Raw genomic sequence first — 18697 nt, 5'->3', positions numbered from 1 at the left:
AGCTGCTGAAAATATTGCTGGCTGGTCTAAGAAGGGAGCAGCATGCTGGCGGACATGGTCCGGGGTTTATTTTTTATTTTTATTTATTTATTTATTTTTTCTTCATCATCAGACTGGGCTGCAGGCAGAACTTCCATTTTGCAGACTGTCAGAAGGCGCCTTGGGCGCCTCTCCCAGTCCCTGGAGTCAGTCACCTCCTGCTAACAGTGTGATTTGGGGACCACAGACTAGCTGCAGTCAAGTGCTCCCCTCTGCTGGCTTCTACCAGTTGATACTGGTTGACAGTCAGCTCTAAGGTTTCCTGCTGTCACATCAGGCCCAATAAACATGAGCTAGCTAAGAGTGCACCAGGGCATGAGACTCTCTTGACTTTTATAAAAGACGCAGAATGTCTCAAAATAGTCTGGTAGCTAAAATAACAATAATGACAATAATAGCTCGCCATTTCTGAGCGTGGTTGGTTGTTTAAAATCCAAGGCCTTGGTTCCAGCAGCGGTTGGTTCCCACTAGCCAGGCCCCCACAGGAGCAGCTCTGATGGAAAGCATATGTCCCTGCAGGGCAGGAAATGCAGGGTCTGCAGGGCTTTCTCTCCACCCTCTCAGGGATTGATTCCCTGAGCCTTTGCTGGGCCACACACCCCAGGACTTGAAGTAAATATGTAGACTTGGTGATTGTTAAAGTAATTAGTGGCACTGTGACTTCTCTGGCTACATGGTAACAATTAGTTTCACACTTAGCACTTAGCACTGGTCTCTGCCACCTGGATTCTCAGTCTGTTTTCACCGATGTGTTTTAAGTGTCTTCCTGTGGGGAGGGTTCTGGGGAGGGAGGGAAGGAGTCAGCCCTGGTACATTAGCCAGTGTTGGGGTCCTGTATGTCTGGAGATCGGCTCTGTCTCCTCCTGTGCCTGTTTCATGCACACTTGGCAGGCCTTCCCGTCATTTCCCGGTTGCTCCACAGATCTATACCCACGACACACTCAGCATAGCTGTTTGCTGTCCTCGGCGCCCTTTCCTAATTAATATTGAAGGTCCTGGCAAAACACAGCATTTCTGGGGCAGGATGCTTGGACATTGGCAAGAAGGGAAGTGACTTTTGACCTCTCTGGTCACACGTCCCCTGCATTTCTCAGCCGTCTAGTATGGCAGTTACTAATGGCTTCTTACAGTCCCCCTGTCCTGCCTCCCTCGGCTGTCTTGGGACACATCCTCAGTAGGCTTGGTTTCAGATGCTGACAGGTGAGAAAAGCAAATACTGAGATTGCTGCCTCAGAGTCCAGCGAGCAGTTGTAGTTGTGCTTGTGCCGAGCTCACTAGCACGCTTGCCTCTACTTTTAGCAGCTTGCATCCTGGTGCATTGGGCAGCCGGGCAGTGGACCTTCCGTCTGGCAGCTGCAGGCTGACTCGGGTAGAGCCGGAGCTGCACAGGGAGCCTTTAGACCAGACAGTCAGAATAAACGGCCGCTAATCCTGCTTACTCCGTCTTTGGGGAGATTGGCTTGGGATGGATGTTCAGGACACTTCCCTTCTTTGAGTTTGTAATGTTCTAATTGTCCGGTGGTCGCAGTATTTGGCCCTGTACTTTGAAGACAAATTGGAAAGTGCTTTATCCTGGTTTATTTGCCCATAACAATACTGATAGCCACACACACAGCCTTGGAGTTCTGGCCTGCTGGGGTTCTGCCAGTAACCATTGTTCCCTGAAAGGCACGCAGAGAAAGCAGAAGGTTCTCGTGGGATGTCTCCTGCAGACACACACTCTCCTCCTTCCATCCCTCAGGGGACCATGCTCTGTTTCAGCAGGAAGTTCCCACTGTCCTCTGGTCCTCAGCTACAGCTGGAGAGACATCACAGCGTCCAGGGCCCAGGCCCACGACCTTGCTGGGCAGGCAGCAGATGTTGGACTTATTTGTTCCGTCCTTAAAGTCCTTTGCTTAGAGTTTGGGGGTGCAGAGCAGCAGGTTGTTAGGAGGAGGAGAGTAATTTGACCTCTGACCTCTGACATTGATCTGGGCTCAGGGTTGCTGGGTGTTGGTTTTCGTGTGGTAACCACTAACTCTCCCTTATTCTTCTCTTGCAGATGAGCTCACAGTACCTGCACTTTACCCCAGTAGCCCTGAAGTGTGGGCCCCGTACCCTCTGTACCCAGCGGAGTTAGCGCCTGCTCTTCCTGCTCCTGCCGCTTTCACCTATCCCGCTTCACTGCATGCCCAGGTAATTCATGCCCATCGGCCACCTCTCCACTCACTCCACCACCAGCCCTTTCAGACCCGGTTCCCCAGAGCACACCATGTGACTAACACCTACCCAGCTAACAGATCCACCTCCAGGAAGTGAATGATTCCCTCTACGACAAGCTGACCACCCCTCCAGGACCTCCAAGGATCCATCTGACAGTCATGATCCCACCCACTGCCTGATGTCTGCCCCAAAGGACACCTCTCTCTTCCCTAATGATCTCACCCTCATGTCACACGCAAAGACCGAGCAGGCTTCCCTCCTTGGCTCCCAGCTAGCAAAAGGGCACCACAGGGGCATAAGGGTGTCTGTGCGTGCGTGCGTGCGTGCGTGCGTGCGTGCGTGCATCCATCCAGTATGGAAGGGAGGTGTGTACTTGAGGCACAGGTTTCAATGTGTGCTTGGCGTGTATGAATTAAGAGGCTTGCTCTCTTGTCCACAGGGAGCTGAGGGACCAAAGGGAAGCTTCCATGAAGAAGTCTAAAGTATATTTTAGGCAAGACAAAAGCTTGTTTATTGCCATGTGTGGGAAAGGTACATGGCAGAGGTAGTCGTCTGCCGTGTGCTTTTCTTGCTTCGTTAAGAACAGTCTGAGGCATGCCAATGCTTCCTCTCCCCTGAAGGCCACGCTTCCCCGAGATCATGTGAGGATAATAATCTGAGCAGAGGAGCTTCATCCTCGGAAGTCACCCCTCATTTCATTGGCCCGTGGAAAGTGCTGGTTGTTAACAAGTAAAACGCTATATTCCATGTTTCTCACTAATACGCCACTCAGCCTGGCCTTTTAAAACTTGCCAGGCTGTGGGCTGGAGAGATGGCTCATCAGGCAAAGGTGCTTGCTGCCAAGCCTGACGACTTCTGGTTGTTCTCCGCCTTCCATACGTGCGTGTGAGGTGTGTACATACATACAGGCAAGCTAAACAAATACAGTAAGTCTTTTTAAATTGTCAGGCTGGTCAGGTGGGGTGTGTGTGTTTATTTTTGCCTGGTATTTGTTTCCAGTGCCTGATGAAACATGTTGCACAGAACAATTCTGATTAAGGCCCCTGTAAGCAGCCCTAGTGAGTGTCCCCAAGCCACCACATCAGGAGCACTTAGGGCCAAGCACCCTTTGACTTTAAATCTGACACATCAGTCTTTTCTTGCCTCAGTTGCCAACTGGCCTCCTGAGCTGCTCTCCCAGGGCCTCTCAGCTGCAGGCAGACAGGAAGCCCTCAGCGCCTGTGCCACAGGCCAAGATATCCTCCACTGGGGAAGGTACCAAGCAGTGTAGGGGATGAGGAAAAACCGAAAGTGGCAGTGAGTGGCTGGCAGTGGTCCAGGAAACAGACTGAAGTCAAGGACCAGGTGTGCCCTTTGCTTTTCTGTGCTATGCCCAGTATCCCTGCCTCAGTGTTCACTAACATAGCTGACAGGTAGCAGGCAGGTGGCTAAAAGTCCCTTTTGTGTGTGCCCTATACCTCATGTGCTGGTGCTGTGCCCCTCTCAGAACAGAGCAAGTAGGTCATTAGGGACACATGCCATAGAACAATGCAAGGTTGCACATAGTCTACAGAATCTGTGGCTTCGAGTAGTCAGCAACCAAGCTGGTCACCACTGCCCTGGAGGCAGGACCTGGCAGTGTTCAGAAAGACCGGGGACCGCTGGCTCTGGTCAGGATGTAACAGATGAAATCGGGATGACTGGGTGATGCGGAGGCTGAAGGTTCTAACCGAGATCTCTTGGGAGCGCTAGGAAGCCTTCGCCACTGAGGAAGGATGGAGAGACAGTGCAAGATTAGATGGATCTCGCCTTACTGGCTTGCATCACCTAGATGGCCCCCTTCTCTTGAGACATTGTTCCCAGCCGGGAATCCTCTCGACTCAGCCATCAGCCCTGGATTGGGTGGAACTCTGACCTGCTGGTGGTGAGGGCTGTGTCTTGAAATTCGACTTCTTCCCTGGAGTCACTTAAGAGAACATTCTTATTGAATGTCTTGGTCCGTGGTGGGACTCAGAATGAACCAGTAGAGGCTTTAGAGACAGCTGGTCCAGCCCATTGTATAATGAGGAAACAAACGGGTCTGAGAAGATACCCCCAAATCACAGCGCTTCCAGGGTGACTAGAGTAAGTGTCGCCTATTCTCCTTGCTGACTAACACAGCAAGCAAGGCGCTGGCTCACCAGAGACTTAATGGAATTTCGGAGAGGCCTCACTCCAATGGCTCCTTGCAGCTTTTCCCTCTAAGTAGATGGGAAGTCTGTCAGAAGAGACTTGGAGGCAAACGTAGCTTCCGTCATGCTAACGAGGGAGCAGAGTGGGCGGCCCCTTACTAGATGATTGGTGTTTTGTTCTGGAAACGTAATGTTTTGGAGAGTCTTCTAATTTTACTTTTTTTTTATTTTTATTTTTTTTTTTTGGCAATGTTGTGCTCTATTTTGAGACATGGATTTTTTTTTTTTTCTTCTAGTGTTTCTCTCCAGAGGCAAAGCCCAACACACCTGTCTTTTGTCCACTTCTTCAACAAATTAGATTTGTCTCTGGGAATGTGTTTGTCACATATCAACCTACTGCAGACCAGCAGAGGGAGCTCCCATGTTGAATTTATTAGCAACCCCCCCCCCCTTTTGCAAAAACTATTTCTTGATGATATTTGAGCAATTTCAATAAAAATTTTAATCAGAGCAAAAAAAAAAAAAAGGTCTCAAGTAGACTACAGCGTTTTTTCTGTTTTTACGGTGCCGCAGTTTTGGAGCCAAGGTGTTTAATCTCTGGCTGAGGTTTGTGAGGATCAGGCCCATAGCAACTAAGTTGTATGTTTCGTGGGAGCAGATTCCAAAAGAGCACCCCAGAAGACTGCCCAGTGCCTGGGCCTCATCGACGCTGCTACCAGCTTCTTGAGCTCCAGAGCCACCTGAACCTCCTACGAGGAGACGCTCGTGCCAGCAAGTCATCCGCTACCAGATAGATGCCCGTGCATCAGATGAGGCTGACGTACCTCGCTAGTGGACACGTCCTCCCCGCCTTCCTGCTCGGTGCCTAAGGGAGGAGCCATGAAGCGGGACCTGCTGTTGAGAAGGAGTTGGATCCCAGTTCTGGTTCAGTTCTAGTCACGGGCCATTCTCAGCTCAGGTTTAAAGGGCCTTCTGTGCTATCAAACGCCAATGGTTTTGATCCAACGGTGGTGTACACCTGTCACCCCGTGCTTGGGAGGCAGAGGCAGAAGACTCCAGAGCGCCTAGGCAGCCTGTGCTTTAGGAAGACTTTCACAACTCCTAACTTCCTTAAATTGGATAAAGTATCAGACAGCAAAGTACGTGTGCTGCCTCAGCGCTTGTACAGAGGGAAGCGTGACTCTAGCCACTCAGATTTCTATCCTTAGCATATGTAAGTGGTCTTCTGCTTCACCCTAGTTGATGTGTGATGTTTAGGAAATACATTGTGTGAGTCATTGGGTAGCAGATAAGATGCTTCATCTTCCCTTTCTGGAAGGTGAAGGCAACATATAGACCTTCTGTCACCACCTGTTTATAGTCTGCCTTTTTTAATCTGCTGGTCTCACCTCACAGAAATGGAGACCCCCATCCCACCCCCCTATCCCCCACTAGAGGCAGCCCCAGAGTTGAGCCTGAAAGATTCTCAGGGGAGCGGGTCTGAGAGAAGGTCCTGAGTCTGCCGTTTCGCAGGACCCTGGTTTTACCGTGTGCCACTGTGCCTTCCCACTCACTGCAGCTGCTGGTTGCTGAAGGGAAGCCTCCCCTGAGGGACACTTTGTAAATTATAGCAGACTTCTTGAGGTGTGCATCTTGAGACGTCCCTGAGACACCCTGGAAAATTTTGAGGTTTAACTCCAAACAAACTGAGAACTATGGTCCACAGGTAATTGCCACAGGCAAACACAATAAAGAACTTAGACAGACAGACCTGGAGGCTGTCTGGGTTACCTGCAGGTCTGTACCCATTGTCACTCGTGGAGTGTAACTTTCTTTTCCATTTTGATGTGTGTGGTGTGCACGTATGTGTGTGCACATGTGTGTGGAGGCTAGTGAAGGCAGTCGTGTTCAGTCTAGACTCAGTTCAGCGAGGACCAGACTCTTCAGCTCACTGACAGGGTGGGTCTCTCTAGCCAACTTGCTCTGGAGAATACCCTACCTCCATCTTTCAAGGCAGAATTAAAGAACACTCTAACCACTGAGCCATCTCCCCAGCCCCATGATAAAACTGACAATAATTGGATTATAGGGGTTTGTTTGTTCAAATTATCATCTTGCTGTCAGTAACCACTGCCCTGTGGAAAACAGAACATAGACTTGAGGCTTGGGCACACAAGGTGTGTCCTCAGAGCACAAGGGTTTAGGGCCAGGGACAAGGACCCTGGGAGACCGTCAGGTGTCTGGCAACTGTCGGCATGGTTTGGGCCTCATTAACCAAGGTTTTCTGATCTGTGTTGCTCATCTTTGGCTCAGCAGGTAGCAGCAAGTTCTGTTGTTGTGGCCAATCCTGTGAAGACAGTAAACTAGGCCTCTCTGACCCCTAGCAGGAGTTTAATACCTTAGTAACATCTTTTCTTAAAAGTCAGGAGGGGGCACGGACATTTGGGGTGCATACTGTCATGAACCACAGACCCTGTCATAGCCCTGCCTTGTGTTGGAACACCTGCTGTCCCTTCCAGACACTGTCCCTCTCGGCCTGCCCTAGAGGGCTGAGGGGAGCCTAGGCCGTGCTGAGCGATGGCTGGAGCCCTTTGAACATTCCCCGACCCTGCAGCTCTGGGAGGTCATACTGCAGAAAGCACCCACACAGACTGTAACTCCACAAAATGCCAGTCTTTAGTGCCTGGCAGGCTTTCTGGAATGGGAAGCCTGGCAGTCTGTGGAGGCTGGGGTTGGAGGAGAGGCACTCACCTCTGCTGTTGAGATTGCAATCCCCTTTCTTCCTGAGGCCCTCCTTTAGGCAGTGGTAGTTCAGGGCCATGTACAGGTTCCAGACCTGGCCTGCCGAGTGTCAGCCACATAACCTCAACTTTAAACATCAGAGCTTCAGGAGCACGGGGCTAAGAAGCTTAGTTATAAGACATTAGTAATGTCTAATTAGTAATCGTAGTGACTTGCTGTTTGGGTTTTTATTTTGTTCTTTTTCCCCCCTTTGGCTTGGGTATTTTTTTTTTTCCCTGTACTGGATAGAGCTTCCTAGACAAGCATTTTATACCTGAGTTGTTTCACAAACCTTCCCCTCTTCCCTGCCCCCCAAGTTTAGCCCTTCAGGGTGCCTTTTTAAGGAATGTTTCCAGGGAAAGGGACTCAGCCCTTGTTTCCCACAAGACATCGGTAGTAAAATCCTCTCCTGGCTTAGTATAGGACAAAAGCTGCCTGCAGACACCAAAACCAGAGACCGGAAGAGTGAGTGACAAGCAGGGGGAGATGTGTTATCAGATGACAGGTGTCTCTGCTGCCACATGACAGCACCACCCTGCAGTGTGGTCCTCAACTGCTTGTGCCTCTTACACGATCCCCCCTCCCCACCACCACCACCACACACACACACACACACACACACACACACACCAGGACACACCCTCCTGTAGGAAACCTGTCCTGGCAGGAGATACCAGGCCACTAGGAAATTCCAGAGAGCAGCATGGTGCTTATGGATCCACACGGAACCAGGGCCCTTTTCTGGCCTTCTGTCAGATAAGCCGCAGAAGAGAGGGCCCCGTGGGCTCTGGGGCCTCCTCCCACATGCTCCTTCTACCTCCTGGCTCTAGTCAAGTGTGGCACCCTAGAAGGTTAGCCATTAGAGCTATGATCTGAGCCCAGGGACTCTGCTCCTGGCTAAGGAAGCCCTCTGTCCTTGTGACCTTGTCAGTGTCTCTGAATTGGGATCGTGCCTGTATTCCCAGCCTTTAGCTCCTAGAGGTAGGAAGATCACTAGTTCAAGATCACAAGTTTCCCAAAAAGGAAATCAACAATAATTGTATTGTTTGGTTTTTGGTCTCACTCTGTGGTCCAGGCCATCCTCAAATTTATGGTTCTTCTGTTGTAGATCCTCCCAAGTGTGGAGATGCAGGCGTGCCACCACTCGAAGCTCACAAACAGGAATTTTTTTTTAAATACTATTTTTGTGTGTCTGTGATTGTGTGCTTGCACATCTGTACTGTGTTGCACACCCAGAGGTCAGAAGGCAGCTTTGTGTGAGCTCCAGGGTTTGAACTCGGGGTTTCTGACTTTCACAACAAGCGCTCTGTTTGCTGAACCATGTAGCTAGCCCCATGAAAGGGATTCATTTTTTAATGACGGTTGCTGCCCGATCTGTTAAATTTGATATCTTAGGCACGTTTCTTTTATCCTGCTCCATTTCTTTCTGTATCAACAGAAGAGCGAACATCTGTCACGTAACATTCATTTGAGAGGAAGAATACCAATGTGGGTGGCATTTGGGACTTACTAAGGAGCCTTTCCACTCCTTGCCTTTGCCAGAAGGTAGCCTGGTCTTACTAGAGGCTCCCAGGTACTGTGGTGAGCAGGGGAAATGGGTACAACAGGAACATCAGAGTAGCATTTGGTAAGCGGAGCCTCTGTGCTGGCCTTGGTTGTGGGGCCCAGAGAAAGAGCAGAAAGAGTAGGCGCGCCCGCCTGGAGTGTGCAGTGTGGACAGAGAGGCACCACATGGTCCAAGGTGGGTTCTAGTTGCTTCTTTAGGCAGCGCCTTTCAGGTACTCAGTATGTGACCTGGGGTTCCACCACGGATTGCTTCCCTCGGCACAGGCTCCCAGGCACATTCAGTAAGTGACTTTGGAGTTTTGGAAACCAACCCTGAGCCGCAAGGAAACTTTGTAATTATCCAACACCAGCTTCCTAAAAGGCAAAAGTGAACTTTTCTCTTTGAAGCAAACAAGTTTTGACGGGAGCAAAAGGAAAATTGAGTCCAAATGGCATCATGTTTTATTCAGAGTTTGCCCTGCCAGTGTGGAAGGCCAGAACCCAATGACAGGATGGGAAAATGGGACACCCCAACTTCATATATTGTGCACGAACTCTGCCCGCTTCACTGAGCTCGGTGCCCAGGGACCGCTAATGGACCTTGCTAAGCAAACATAGTTAAAAATTAACAAGCTGACAAGATTAACTACGGATGGGAAGCTGCCTCTGTGGACCGAATCTGACGCAGGGTGTTATACGCTCGGGTGCCCTCAACCAGAGTGGTGTCTCAGTGAACTTGGAGCACATTTCACACACCTGTCTGGAAATAGGAAACTAACTTGTGTTCAGAATATCCAGCAAGAGCTGAAACTCAGGAGAGAGAGTCCCAAGGGCTTGCTCTTGGTCTCCAGTGCGTGATTGGTCTTTGAGGAGGGGACTTGTGGTCCTCGGACCTTGAATGTGAGATTCATACACCAGTGACTGACACACTGTCAGCCTAGCTAGGTGTCTTTGAAGAACCAGCCTTCTCCAGCTGGGACTTTTTTGGTATTTTGAGATAGTGTTTGCCATGCCTTCAAGGTTGGCTTCAGACTCACAGCAATCCTCCTGCTCCAGCCTCTCGAGTGCTAGGACTATTCATATAAGCCAGCTCTTGGCGATAGCTATAGCCAAGAGCTGTAGCTCACTTGATGAGTGAGATGATGGACTTACACCGTGGACCAATTCACACAAATCTTACATCCCAGGAATGGAATGCAGGCTATCAATCAAAGGGGGTGGGCTTGCTTTTGGGGTCTGTTGCATGGCCGCTAGACCAGGAAGTTTGGATGCCACATTGGACACCTCAACCTCATCACCACTGACCAGGCCCCACGCTGGCTTTTCTCCATGGCTATTAATAGCTGGCAGAGAATCAAAAGATTTTGCAGTCAGATGACTTTGGGATGCCCAGGGAGTCAGTGGAACAAGTCCCTCCCAAGTCCCTCCGTATCACAAGCAAAGCCTTTCATGCACTGCTTTGTGTCAGTCATGTCCAGGACACGGTGTGTTGCTCTCAAACTTGCTGGGCAGGAGAGCCTTTTGAGATGGGTCTTTTTCCAGTCACCCTTTTGAAGATCTAAGAGTGGTACCTCTTATCTGGATGAGTGCATGCCAGCAGTCCAGAGGAGACTTTAAATTGCAAATGAGATGGGTCAGGGAGCAAAAGTGGTTGCCACTAGGCCTGGTGGGGAATCGACAAGCCGGGCCAGGCTGTCCTCCTTCCTCACACACATACAGAGAAATGAACAAATAAACTGGTCTGTTCTAAATGATTTGGACCGTAGCCCTAGAATGACGGCATTTCTGAAAGGCCAAGGTGAGCCCAACGGCCTGGGGACAGCAGAGGAAAAAGCCACCAGAGGATGGCTAACTGCACTGGTCGCCATGCCTGGTAGCCTTCCTCATCACTGTTGGACTCTAAAGAGGACAGTGATACTGCACTAGAGAGAAGAGAGTCAAAGCTAATGACAGTTGGCCCTGCCCTCTGTTGCCTGGTGTGCACAGGGGCCAGGGATGGTGGATTGAGTGGGTGTTCTACCCTGGAGACAGTCAGGGCTTTACGTCCTTGGCCTCATCAGCGGAAACATAAATTCCGTGTGGTGCTTAGCTGTTGTGTTTAGTTCCGTATCTTGAGTATTTACTATCTCCAGCGTGGTTCCTTTTTTTCCTTCCAATTATTGTCTGCCCAGGTATCTGCTCCTCCTGTCTGCTCTGTCACCACGGGGGATATTGGAGCCTGCCAAAGTTGCCTTTCTGTGAGACGTGTTTGAGTGTAAAGGTAGAGTCCCCCGCACTCTGTGGCCCCAGGCAGGGAACTGAATCACTGTTATTAAAAAAATGTCGCAAGTCTCTAGGCTTCTCAGTCTGCTACATTGGACACTGTCTCTGTCTGCCACAGACTAAGTCAGGGTTTGTGTTAGTTAATATTTTATTAGAAGTTCTCATGGGGACCTCAAACCCCTGGAATCGTATGTAGGCATGTGAGTCAGGAGTGAGTGAGTGTGAGTGAGTGAGTGAGTGAGTGTGTGTGTGTGTGTGTGTGTGTTTTCCTGCACATGTTTATGTTGATAGTGCAGAAACCACTAGGATGACAGTTGAGTAAGCCGGCTCTTCCACGGCTACAATGGATGTAGGTAACTTACTGAAAAGCTGCCATTTGAGCAAGTCTGGGGACGCCTGTAGCCCTTACCCTCAGTGATAAAAAGGGGTCAAGCAGCCTTCAGGGCATGGCCAGAAATGACCTGGGGCCAAAAGTTACAGCAGAACAAACAGCCCGAAATGGAGGAAAAGTGAAGCCTCTCGTAGCCGCCCTGCAAACAGTGTGAACATGCACAAGACAGCATGTTCTCCTGGGCCGGCTGCCCACACTCCTGGCTATGCCCCCTCGGACTCTGCCCCTCTCTGGGTGCAAGAACAGGAAGCAGCCCAGTTTGACCTATCACGTGCTGCCCCCTGCTGGAAGGTGGGTGCCTTGGGTGTCTGAAAGCAAGAGCCATGCTGTCTTGGAATGCAGGTTTGGGGTTCACATTTTCTCCATTCACCACTACATGATTGAGGGTGTGTGTGTGTGTGCACGCGGGTGAGCATGTATGCGTTTGTGTGGGGGGGGTCCCTCACTCTCAAAGTGGGGTGGAGAACACTGGAAGGAGAGGCAGCCAGGGAGGCTAGGGCAGCAAACAGCAAGGAGGCCTTTTTCTCAGTCACCTTCACTAGTCCCAGACCCATGCCATCTACCCTGCAGCTCACTGTCCCCTGCCAGCCCCTCCCTGTGTCCCCCTTGGTGAACACTATGCCATGGTGGCCTTAGAGCCTGACATCCCCCCCACCCCACACCCAAGCCGCACACCCACCACCACTGCTCCACACTGACCCGGTGCACACGGCCCATTTTGGGTTTAGGTTCCCAGCATCCCTTGCCTGAGGGCTCTGGCCCGAGGCTGCTCTTTCCCAGCTGTCTCAAGAAGGCAGCTCCAACTCTGCTCTCTGCTTAGTGAGCAAATGGACTGAGATGAAGAGCCATGAGCCAAGGGTAGGTACTTGTTTCTTCTGTCTTCGGCCCTCCCGCCTTCCTGACTCACCTCTTTCCACACTGTCCCCTCTTGTCTCTGTCGGTCTGTCTGTCTGTCTGTCTATGGGTCCTTTTGCTCTACAGACGCTCAGTGTGGGTGTTTGTCTCCGGCCATAAGTTTCTGTTCTCTCAGCCCTTTCTGTCATGATTGATGGGAAAGATGCCTGCCTGGCTTCCAGGGTCTTTTGGGGCTCCTGTGGCTCCCCGACAATATGACTTTGCCTTCACAGTTTTTGAGCCTCTGGAAATAATATCTGACATGGTCCTTGAGGAAGCATAGTGTGTGAGATGGCCCAAAGGATGGCCTGAGATAGATTCTGACGTAGAAGCTGACGCTTCATCCTTAGGGTTTGGTTTGGTTTCTTTGGGGCCACATAAGTGCCAATTCAGAGTGGGAGTCTTCCGAAGTTAAAATGGAATTCCCCAGTGGGGCCCCTCCTGTTCTGCACTGGCAGCTAGGGGACATGGCTACTGTCATGGGGTCCTTGAGTCGGAAGGAAGTCCCAAGGAGTGCTTGGGGACCAGAGCAAGAATTAATTTCTCCCTGAGATTCCAGTTCCTTGGCTTCTAGGCCTTTAGAGCCAGGTAGCTGGCAGGATCTGGTGGTGCCTGGTTCTGCCTTCTGAGCTGGACTCTGGGGCAGCAGGTTTCCAGCAACCCCACGATCCTGAGTCTTCATAGGGTTGTCTGCAAGCTGCCTCTGGCCCACTTGTATACTTGCACCACAGCCAGAGTGGCTTCTGTTTCATCCTGATGTTTGAGGAACCTAAGTAAACCTTCTGCCTCGGGTCGAGGTCCCTCTGCTACTTCCCAAGTTTCCCCTCTTTGCTGTCATTCCGTCTTCCTTGTCCCAGAAGCACTGTTGTGCCTTGTACTCAGTGGGAGGAGTTAGCCTGGTAAGCCAGGCTGTCTGAAGTAGACAGTGAACAGGAGTTGAAGTAATTCAGGGTGAGTTAGAGGCTAGCCTGGGCTATGAGAGACCCTGTCTCAAAAAAAAAAAAAAAAAAAAAAAAAAAAAGGATGATAGGTGGGATTTTGGTGAACATTCCTCCTTCTGCCCAACAGGTTACAGACAAAACTGGCATCGTCAGTGGACGGGTGTTTAAGAATAAAACATACATGCCCTTCTGATTCAGATTTTGCATAGTGTGAGCCCCTGAACGTCCTTCCAGGTGGAGAAAGCATTCCCTCTGGCTGTGTTAGGTTGGTTAGGAGAGGCAACACTACTGTTGACCTTTGTCTAGCTCTGTCACAAGCTACAGGTGCCTCTTGGGGCCTGGTAAACACAGCATGCCAGGAAGCTGACCCTTTTCCTGAGAGAACAGGTTCTCAGAAAATTCAGTTCCAGCCAGGGCAGTCTCAGGAGAGGTCATGAATTGCCCCTCCCTTTGTTTATATTTTAATTAAGTCTCCCCAGCTTAGGGAGTAGAGAGAGGAGAATCCATGGTGGCCATACTAGGCTGCTAACAGCTGTGAGCTTTGAAAAGGATGGGCAGTTGCCAGAACCTCAATACTGGCTGAAGCGGGCTGCCCTGAGTTTGGCTGGTGTTCATTAGAGCACGTGGAAATTCAGGATGCTACTGTGGGACTTCTCCACCCCTGGACAGGAAATACCACCCTGGCCAGTGTGAATTGACCCATCTTGGAGCAGCGAGGGGGTCTGAACACCCAGAATGAGGTAGGACCCCTGGCTCATAGCTTTTCCTGTCTTTTCAGATGCGCTGGCTCCCTCCCTCCGAGGCTACTTCCCAGGGTTGGAAGTCCCGGCAGTTCTGTTGAGGCTGTGTAAGTACCCTGGGGCACGGATGGTCCTCGCACCCAGCCCATTCTTGGAGGATGTCTGTGATCAGCAGCTTCCTCCGTCCAGGAAGAAGGCGAGCATATCTCCTGAGCAGTCATTCACCTGTAGTGGGAACATGAGGAGCAGCCCGGCATGGCTTGAGTCTCATTTGGGGATCCCATTTTGCGAGTCAGCAGCCGTGCTGGAGTCTGTGGAGCAGACATCAGGGAATTTGATAACTCAGTTGTGCTTCACCTGCTCTTAGTATGAACAAAAACCCATCCCAATATCGTCATCCATCATGGCTCTATGTAAGGACACACCACACTCAGATACAGAAGTTTTTGTATGAAGGCAAAGGTGCTGGTGCCACGGCCTGTGTGTAAAACCCACAAAAATATCTTACTAGTTGTTTTACATTAGTTCCTTACGTGTATGAGGTTTCTGTTTCATTTTGGTTTACCTACATGTATGCATATAATAAAAGCCCAAAAGAGGGTGTTGGGATCCCTTGGCACTGGAGCTGTAGGTGGTTGTGAGCCACCATGCAGGTTCTGGAAACCAAACCCAAGTCGTGTACATGAACAACAAGTGTTCTTACCACTGAGCCATCTCTTCAGCCCTCACTTTAGGAAAAAAAAAATTTTGCCCATTTCTATTTATTGAACTTGAGTTTTTTCCAAATATATTCTGATCACAGTTTCCCCTCCCCAACTCCTCCCACCTCCCCATCCTCCCAATGGAAAACAGAAATCAAACTAGAATTTTTTTTAAAACGCACACACACACAAGAAACACAGACACATACACAAAACAAGTTCCATAAAAAACCAGAAACTATAATTAATATACAAAGGACCATTAAGAAAAAAATACCCAGACAAAGCAATATGAGACCAAAAAAAAAAAAAAAAAAAAAGTCCATAGAAATACCATTGAGTTTATTTATTTTATTGAATATGTCATTGGTTTCTGTTGACCAAATGCTGGTCATGGGGCCTGCCCTTAAGTGTGGTAAAAACAATGTCCTAAATTGGCATCTGTGTGCCAGGTTAGGTCTAACTTCAATTCAGACAACAATCAGATAGGGTCATTTCTTGTAAATTCAGAGTGTCCACAAAACCCCAACTGCCTTCTGTAGTTCAGCTTCTTGACTGAATTTCTGATTAAGCACGAGGCCCCGTAATTCTGAACTGTATGTAATGTGATGAGAATTCTGGCTAAAATGAAGTTTTCTAAGTGTTACAGTCCAGGCAGCTTCTGGCTTAGATTACTCCCGCCATTTATGAACCAGGAAGAGAGAGGAGCAGGTGGAGGAGCCGGCTTGGGTCCTGTGCAGAGCTAATGCCATCCTGGCAGGGGCGTTGGCCTGTGTGCTGGTTCTGACAATCACAGGCTCTTAGAGGCTACATATAACTGCGACTCCCTTCTCCCACCACTGAGCCAGAGTCTCCATCCTTTGAGAAATCTCTGACAGGGAGTTTGAAGCAATATTGTACGGCTGGAGAGATGGCTCAGTGGTTAAGAGCACTGACTGCTCTTACAGAGGTCCTGAGTTCGATTCCCAGCACCCACATGGTGGCTCACAACCATCTGTAATGAGATCTAATGCCCTCTTCTGGTGTGTCAGCAACAGCATACTCATATACATAAAATAAAAATAAATCTTTTTTAAAAGAGAAGAGGAAGCATTGTGTGTTATGTGCAAGCCCCAAGGTGCCTTAGGTAGGTTCTACTCGACATGTTTGTGAGCACCCATGGAAAAAGGAAATAGGAATGGTGAAGATGGATGGGCTAGCCTTGTCTTCCTGAGGGGAAAGGAGAGCCCTAAGATTGATTTCCCACAGGTCCCTTTGGCCTGAAAGCTGAGGTGGTAATGGCTCACCTTACAGCATCAACGCTCAGTACTGACTGCACTTGCTGAGTCCTTACCATGGAGGGAGGTCAGTGTTTCCCAGCATGCTCCAAGCCTATGGCAGGAAGCCTCCCCCTCAGCTGGAATGCATACCGTGCACTCAGTGTGGCCAGAGAGCTGCCTGGTTCTGTCCACAATGATAGGTGCTCTATGAACAATGCTTTTAGTTGGTGGACAAGTTGGCCAGTGATGGTGGCACAGAGCCTAAGGTAGGGCTTCTCTTTTTGTTACTTACTTTTCTTGCTTACTGCTTATATAGGCTTACAAGAATATGTCATTGAGTATATGGGTTCCAGTTTAAAGACCCTATAGTTTGTTCTAGCATGGTCGTGTTTTCTCCCAAATCGTTATTTCTCACAGCCCCATTAACCTGTCAATCAGAGGCCCAGTCAAAGCAGGGCTAGGCGCTTGCTGCCTTCCACACACAGATTCTAAAAGCCCTAGGAAGATCCGAACCAAACAATGTGGCATCTATTGAAAGCTATCTTCTGAGCTGAATTTAGGCTACAGGCCAGAGCTTGGCTGGCGTGTGAGCTCTTGGGGTATGTGTCCTGTGGGCGTAGTTTGGAAGGAACTTGGGGAGCAGTGCCCAGTACTGTTGTGTGGAGCTAGGCATGGATAGCCGTCATTCCAGCTCCTTTCAGAGTCTTGGATAAGGTCCTTCCCAAGTCAGCTAATAACCCCAGCTGTGTAATCTTGGGGGAGCGTGTAACAGAGTTGGAAACACTGGTGTTGATGAGCTAATAGAAATGCAGACAAAAGACATGCCAGAAAGGCCAGCCCTGGCCAGGGATGTCAGTACCAGACACTGTACCATCCCTCCTTCCTGCCTGATGTTACAGAGTGTTGAATGCTGTCCTTCAAATCCTGGATAGTCCTTGGCCTGCTGCAGAAGAGGCTCTTGGGTGGCTCTCTGTGTTTGGCTTTCTGAGCCAAAGTCTCGTGTAGCAGGCTGGTCTTGTCTGGCTCTCAAGTGTTGAAATTATAGGCGTACAGTGTGCCATGCGTACCTGGCAGCCTGTGTGATCTCTAGTTTATCCACTTTTGACTCCTTAGTGCTATTGTGAAACAAATGACTAAACTAGAAATTTAAACTAGCTCTTTACTTTGTGTAAATGTGAGCTGTACCTGCCATATCCATCCTGCATTTTCATAGGGAGCCCCATGGACACAGTATGCACAGAACAACTGCTCGGGGTCGCCTGGGCTCAGCCTGCAGAGAAGGGTCTGTGGGTTTGTTCTCATTGGTGGTGTGAGGAAGGACTTTGGGAGAGTGGCTGAGCTTGCTGAGTTCTCTTGGCACGTAGTCGGCAGTTGAGTGACGTTTAGTCTGTCTACATGTTGAATCGCCCTGTCACTAGAGTTTTGATGATGGTCCATCCACGTGACAGAGAACTATGATAGTGTTTAAAACATACAATGTTTTGAAAATTACCAATTTCTCAGCTCCATCAAGAACAAGAGAGCATGAACACGTTTTCTGACATTCCTTGCAAATAACAGTGACGGCTTTCCTTGTTGGATATCCAAATATAGTTAAACAATTCTTTGAGAGCTTGGGAATTGGTGTGGGATGAGATAATATTCTTAGGAACTTGTGAGATTCGCTTGGCCTTCAACCAGGACCATGGCGTAGAACTTGTAAGCACGTGTTGTTGTAGGAAAGAGTGGGGGATAAAATAGCTGGATGTGTAGCATTCGTGCCTTCATCTTGTTTGGAAGGAACAGCCTGGTCTGTCCTTGTCTTTGAGGCTGGGTCTTCATGAAGGCTGCTGTGTGGCAGTCTCCCCTGCTCTCTCCTTCAGGGGACACCCAGCATTGTGCTGGACGTCGCAATGAACCGAGAAGCAGTTCTTGTGACTGACCTGCCCTTCGTATTTCTACTTACGGGGATCACACCTGAACTCATCGCAGTAAATACCCGGTGAACAACCGCAGTGTGTAGTAGGAGTGGATGGAGTTGTAAAATGGACGTAACAGGTCAAATAGGAGTGAGTGGAGTGGGGACGTGGAGTCTGGTAGGAACAGGAATAACACACTCAGCTGCTGGAGTGTATGTGACAACTTGTCGTGCTCCACGCTGGACGTGGTCTGCCTGGTGGCCCAGGTCTTTCCCAGCAGACCCCCCTGTACCAGAAATATGACTACTCCAATCCTTTTGCCTCTCCCATGGCTAAATAAAAGTAGATGGAACCAGGGAAGTAGTGGCACACGCCTTTAATACCAGCACTCGGCGGGCAGAGGCAGACGCATCTCTTGAGTTTGAGGCCAGCCTGGTTTACAGAGTGAATACCGGGACAGCCAGGAATGAAGAAGAAACCCTTCTTGAAAAATGAAAACCAAAAAAGTAGACAGGCTTGGACAGTGGCCAATAGCCTCAGGGAAGCCTATGAAGAAGCAACTGCCAGGCTGTAGAACCCTTCCGGGAGACTCCTGTCTGTCATCTCAACAGGGAGACAGGGGTCTGGCTCTTACACTCTGAACCTAGATCTGTCGTGTCACATGTATATTACAAGGTTGGAAACCTCTGCCCTGCCAGATACTACATGCTCCTTCCAGCCACCCCCAGATTCTATAAACCCTGTAAGCTGAAACCCAGCACATCTGCTCCCCACCATGACAACCAGGCTCATCCCTACACCCAGGCTCACTGATAGCCATGTGCACAAAAGCTGCAGCCTGCCCCATGTCTTGCTGTCCTTCTGAGTTTGAAGATGGCAGCCGTGTATGAGACTGCATGCTGGAATCGGGATACC

The 18697-nt window shown here is 49.7% G+C and overlaps 1 protein-coding gene across 7 annotated transcripts in view; it reads left to right on the top strand.

The window, feature by feature from the left end:
- Positions 1 to 18697, top strand: part of Rbpms (RNA binding protein, mRNA processing factor) — a 149741-nt gene that overhangs the window by 123775 nt on the left and 7269 nt on the right. For 3 of the 7 annotated variants that reach the window (XR_013104359.1, XR_013104358.1, XM_076914019.1), the window contains exons 6-7: positions 2081 to 2214; positions 13963 to 14031. Coding sequence is in view for 4 of the 7 variants with exons in the window: in XM_076914019.1 (XP_076770134.1) it covers positions 2081 to 2214; positions 13963 to 14025 (197 nt within the window). In the remaining 3 variants the exon portion in view is untranslated. Of the gene's footprint in view, positions 1 to 2080; positions 2215 to 4687; positions 4918 to 10867; positions 12208 to 13962; positions 14032 to 18697 lie in introns of those variants that run through there. The other 4 variants (XM_034520304.2, XM_076914018.1, XR_013104357.1 and 1 more) reach the window with 3 other exon arrangements.

Source organism: Arvicanthis niloticus, chromosome 16 (assembly GCF_011762505.2).
Source record: "Arvicanthis niloticus isolate mArvNil1 chromosome 16, mArvNil1.pat.X, whole genome shotgun sequence".
NCBI classification, from domain to species: Eukaryota; Metazoa; Chordata; class Mammalia; order Rodentia; family Muridae; genus Arvicanthis; species Arvicanthis niloticus.
The sequence above is the reverse complement of the archived record's forward strand: the minus strand, read 5'-3'. Positions and strand labels throughout refer to the sequence as shown.